Source organism: Rhincodon typus, chromosome 9 (genome assembly GCF_021869965.1).
Source record: "Rhincodon typus isolate 14 chromosome 9, sRhiTyp1.1, whole genome shotgun sequence".
NCBI lineage: Eukaryota > Metazoa > Chordata > Chondrichthyes > Orectolobiformes > Rhincodontidae > Rhincodon > Rhincodon typus.
In genome coordinates, this window is record NC_063340.1 from 76,072,791 (window position 1) to 76,078,740 (window position 5,950).

At 38.4% G+C, this 5,950-nt stretch overlaps 1 protein-coding gene across 1 annotated transcript in view; it reads left to right on the forward strand.

Annotated features, from left to right (window-relative positions):
- Nucleotides 1-5,944, forward strand: part of hyls1 (HYLS1 centriolar and ciliogenesis associated) — a 13,233-nt gene extending 7,289 nt beyond the window's left edge. The window contains exons 4-6 of the mRNA XM_048601360.1: nucleotides 2,486-2,640; nucleotides 3,017-3,077; nucleotides 4,610-5,944. Coding sequence (XP_048457317.1) covers nucleotides 2,486-2,640; nucleotides 3,017-3,077; nucleotides 4,610-4,677 — 284 coding nt within the window. The 3' untranslated portion in view covers nucleotides 4,678-5,944. The remainder of the gene's footprint in view (nucleotides 1-2,485; nucleotides 2,641-3,016; nucleotides 3,078-4,609) is intronic.
- The last annotated feature ends 6 nt before the right edge of the window (nucleotides 5,945-5,950 follow it).

Sequence of the window (5,950 nt, forward strand, 5' to 3'; positions counted from 1 at the left end):
TCAGCTTTCCTGCTCCTCTGATGCTGCTTGGCCTGCTATGTTCATCCAGCTGTGCACCTTGTTATCTCAGATTCTGCAGCATCGGCAGTTTCTACTATCTCTAACAAAAATATGGGACTTATTTCTAAGGGAGCGGAATTCAGATTTTTTTTAAAATTTGTATAGGACCTTGGTCAGGCCACACGTAGCACTGTGCACTGTTCTAGCCTCCCTGTAAAATAGTCATAGAAGCAACAGACATTTTGAAAAGGATTTATAGGGATGATATCAGAATTAAGATTACAGCTATTGGAAAAGATTGAACAGAAGGGGCTTTTATGTTCTTTAGTAAAAAGAAGTCTTGGAAGTGACTTGAGAGTAGTCATTAACATTGAGTTGGATTGAGTAGATGTGGCGAAGATATTTTTACTCGGGGGTGGGGGGTTGGTGGTGCAGGGGAGGTAGAATCCAATACTAGGAGTCCTTAATTCAATGTTTAAGATTCCAGACAAAATAATAAGCTCTCTTGAAATGAAAACTGAGTGGACAGTAGTTTTTTGTGTACCAATCTTATATGGAACCACCTTTTGTTTCTGAATTGCCAATGCATTTTTTCATGTCTGATGGTAGATAGTGAAACTTCATGGTGTAAAAAGGCATGCTGCAAATTTTCCTTTTTTTCAATGTAACAAAGGAACTATGAGGCTCTGTACAAAGAGACAGCAGAGGAGGGTGTCAATCTATATTTATTTATTCTTTCATGGGATGCGGCCATCCCTAATTGCCACTGTACTGAGTGGTTTGATAGGCCATTTCAGAGGCAGCTAAGATTCAACTACATTGCTGTGGCTTGCAGTTAAGGCCAGCAGATTTCCTTCTGAAAATCCCCTTCCTTAAGGATTTATTTCTAAGATTTGTTTGTGGAATATGGGTGAATATTGCTTGGTCAGTAATTATTGCTCATCCCTAATTGCCCTAGAAAAGGTGCTGGTGAGCTCGAGCTGGGAGTTGCTGAAATCCTTGTGGCTTAGGGACACCCACTTTTGGAAAGGAGTTCCAGGATTTTGACCCAGCAACAGTGAAGAAACAGCAATATAGTCCCAACTCAGGATGGTGTATAACTTGGAAGGGAATTTGCAGGTGGTGGTAGAGGTTACCGGCTCGGAAGATGCTGTTGGAAGACCTATTAGTGAAGCAAATGTCAACTCACATAGAGTCATAGTCAGATTCATACAGCATGGAAACAGATCCTTCAACAACTCATCCATACCAACCAGGTTTCCCAAACTAAACCAGTCTCATTTGCCCATATCCCTCAAACCTTTCCTATATGTGTACCTATACGTCTTTTAAATATTATAAGTGTACTCGCCTCTACCACTTCCTCTGGCAGCTCATTCCATACACGTACCACCCTCTGTGTGGAAGACATTGTCCCTCCGGTCCTTTTTAAATCTTTCCCCTCTCACCTTAAACCTGTGCCCTCTAATTTTGAACTTCCCTACCCTGGGAAAAAGATCTTTTGCTATTTACCTTTCCTATGCCTTTCATGACCTTTGTAAGGTCACTCCTAAACCACCTACACTCCAGGGGGGAAGAAGTCCCAGCCTATCCAGCCTCTCCTTATAACGCAAACCCTCCAATCCTGGTAACATCCTTGTGAATTTTTCTGCACCCTTTCCAATTTAATAACATCTTTGCAGTAGCAAGGTGACCTGAACTGTATGCAGTACTCCAAAAGTGGCCTCACCAATGTCCTGTACAGCCACAACATGATAAACTAACTTTTTTACTCACTGCTGTGACCAATAAAGGCAAGTGTGCCAAACATCTCTTTTGCCATTCTATCTACCTGAGATGCCACTTTCAAGGGGCTATGTATCTGAACCCCTCGGTTTCTGTTCGAAAACACTCCCCAGGGCCCTACCATTAACTGTGTAAGTCCTGCTCTGATTTGTCTTAAGAAAATGCAACACTTCATATTTATCTAAATTAAAATCCATCTGCCACTTCTCGGCCCATTGGCCCAGCTGATCAAGGTCCTGTGTACTCTTAAATAAACTTCACCGTCCACCATACTACAAATTTTGGTGTCATCCGCAAACTTACTAACCATGGTCCCTATATTCTCATCCAGATTGTTTATATAAATGACAAACAACAGTGGACCTAACCACGATCATTGTGGAACATATAACAGTTGATTCTTTCTGTAATTTTAAGAATTCATGAAATATTTTATACAAGGACCTAATGTCCAGGGAAACTATGCTAATCTCTATTGTAAAGGACTGAGACGAGGAAGAATTTCTTCGCACAGAGTTGTGAACCTGTGGAATTCTCTCCCACAGGAAGCTGTTGGGGCCAGTTCATTAGATATGTTCAAGGAGCTGGATCTGGTGATTCTAATCCTGAACTGAGGAGTACTGGAAAACATTTGCATTGCTATTTAATGTAACATCTTTATCAATGGTTCTGTAATCTTTTGTTAAACCTTTTCAAAAAGATGAAGTCAGTGAATTGGGACAAAGATTCAGCAAATTTCAAACTTTCAGCAACGAAGCAGAGTCTGATACACAAACTGAAGAATTGGGCAACAGACCTGGAAGCATAACCGGAGGACGACCAAATTCTGCCCACTCATTCTTCACAAGAGATCTGGTAACTAATCTGAACAATGTCCTGCCTTTGCTTGTTTCTGTACTAATTTGGGTCAGGGACGTTTCTTACTCCAGTATGTTTGTGGTTAACTTGTAGGACGAAAACTAAAGATTGAAATATTCAAATAGAATGAACAAATAATCCTCCAGTTAGGACACGTGCATGGAATTAAACTTATGCATAACTGCTCTTTACAGAATGATTTGCTTTTTGGGATGTGGACAGGGTATTGACCAACTCTGGTTGCCCTCAGGGGCATTGAGTCAAACTACAGATTGTACAAGAATTATGAGCCAGAGCAAGCAACTTCTCTGAACGTTTGTTCCAATTTTACACACAAGGCATCATATTCAGAAATGTATTTCTATCTTTGCAGTGTAACTGTAGGCCCGGAGGAAGTGAGGGTTATGGTTCTGTTTCAAACCAACCAAAGTCATGTGAGTATTATCATTTTGTCTTTGCTGTATCTTTCAATAATTTAAGAATTCATGAAATATTTTGTACAAGGACCTAATGTCCGGGGAAACTATGCTAATTTCTATTTTTAAAGCCAAGGACTGAGATGAGGAAAAATTTCTTTACTCAGCGTTGTGAACCTGTGGAATTCTCTCCCACAGGAAGCTGTTGGGGCTAATTCATTAGATATATTCAAGAGGGAGCTAGATGTGGCCCTTATGGCTAAAAGGGATGAAGGGGTATGGAGCGAAAGCGGGAATGCGATACTGTGATTGTGTGATCAGCCAGGATCATATTGAATTGTGGTGCAGGCTTGGAGGGCTGAATGACCCACTCCTGCGCCTATTTTCTATGTTTCTAAGCATTACTAAAATCCAGAGACTACATTAGATTTTACCAAATTAAGTTTTGTACTGCCACTTTCTTGATTCAGACTCTTAATACACTGTGCACACGAAATATGGCCCTCTCAACCTCATGGTAAATCAGTCTATTAAAATAGTACACATTATAATAGTACTTGTATGCAAACAGAAGCATGTAGGTTCACGCCCCACTCCAAGACTGAATATAGTCTACAGCTGTCTCCCTTCAATATTGTCAGTCATATTTTATATGAAATATGAAACATTAAATTAGATGAAAACATGCCTGTCAGAGTGAGCACAAAGAAACAAGGATAGGAAAAAACCATTTAGCCCATTGGGACTGTTCTGTTGTACAGTAAGTTCTGACTGTGATTTTAACTCCGCTTTCCTGTCTGTCCCACACTTACTCCCCCACCCACCCCTCAAATTAATGTTTTATATCAAAATCTTCACTCAGTTTGAATATAATCAATTCAGTGTTCAATGTTGTCTGGTTCAGAATATTCCAAATACTAACAAAACTGAGAAAAGAAATTCCTGCCGATCCGTCATAATTGGGAGACTCCTTAATTTGGAACTATAGTCCCCATAGCTTTACACTTCCTGAGAGGAAACACTCTCTCTGCCTACTATAAAGTACTCTTGTAATTTTATTTAAATAACATCAGCTCTGATTCTCCTAAATTTAAATGAGTATGGTTCCAACCTTCTTCTCAAAACTGTCTCAATCTTAGGAATCAGCCTACTTGAACCTTCACTGAACCATCTCCAATATAAATATATCCGTCATTAAAAAAAGAGATTAAAACTGCATACAGCATTCCATATGTGCCACACCACTGCCCTGTACAGTTGTAAGCAGGGTTCATTACTTTTATACTCCATTCCCCTTGCAACAAAGCCATGGGATGAGCATAAATGATCATCTAACACTACTCAAAATGGAGGAGGATTCTCAATTCCTGAGCAAGATTATTCTTCTGTCAAAGCCAGCTTAACTGGCCATTGTTTACTGCCTCCATGAGAGACTGTAAGTCTGTTAGTATGTTCTCCTAATGTGATGAGACAAAATAGAACCATAACTTTACTTAATCTAATTGGTACAGAATATACACTAAATCCTTTTTAAATGAATGCTGTTGCAGTTATTAGACCATTAATGGATCATCCTCACACAAGAAACATAAAGAAAAGTGACCCTGTAGCAAAGTAAGTGTTGGATTTTGTTAGTTATTTCCACTTTTTTTCAAAGCCTGCAATATAATTTGTACAAAAGATTACAATGTACTTAACATTGATACATGTGTTGCTATGATTTTGTCTGCCATTCCAATATTCCCTGCAATTTTTAGGTTATCTTTCAGGACACATGATTATACTTTCTTTTCATTCATCCTCCCCACTCCACCCTCTTCCTAGAGTTGCCATTCCCGCTTTGATATTTTTGATCTGTGTTCCATCACAGAGCCCTTTCTGCTCTTTCATGACACTTCCCCTTGCAATAAAAGCACTTGTTTGTATTTTCTCAACCCATGCCTACAATCCCATATTATTTTGTATGTGAGCAAGGTAGTCTTCCAACTCCATGTTCGTCAGACCAAGTGGCTATTTTTCTACGTCTATTTAATTCACGAGTGATCCGGACATTACTTGTTTTGGTTCTATCAAATAACTTTGTCTCTGCTCTTCATCCTTAAACTCTGATATTATTCAAGCTTAAGTCAGAATTTGGAACAGTAGCTTTTTGATAGACATTCTGTTGCCTTCTGTCCTTAGAGTTATTGTTTACCTTTAACTATAATTTTCTTGAAGTTGATTCATGTAGATATGAGACAGAAGAGATATTTTCAAGCACAGTTTGGGAGGTAGTAGGGAGAAGAAATGTTGGCAAATGACATTTGCATTGACCAGACTGATCAGTCTTCTGCTGTTTCTCATATTAGATTTTATTCATTTTCACTTTGAAGATTTTTGTGCATCTTCATCCATTTCATGCTTTTGTTACTTTAATGTCCTTTAACTTTCACATTGCATTCTTTCATTATTTCAATCACCTGTTTGCTGACTATTCAGTTCTTAACTCTATTTGTGATATTAATAACACTAATCAAAATTAATGGTGTAATGTTGCCCTTTTCCAGATGCTGACATGTCTACCACATCCAACATTTATTTGTTCTAACATCCATTGCCATTTAAATAGGGATCATGGCAAAATATTTCTCAAAACTGACTATCTTTATTTCCTCTGACATATTTTAGTGGTCCATTGAATACTTCCAGTTTTATCATGTTCCCAAAACTCTATCCCTTTAGTTTTTCTACATAACTATACCTTAAGACTTGTCCTGATGGAAGTAATTAAGCTGAATTGCTGTATTATGTTAAAATTTGTGCTTGTAAAGTACAGAGTAGTAATGTAAATATTACTATTGATGCAAACTTTAAAATCCTTAGTGAAAAAGAGTTGAGAATTTTATCCCGTC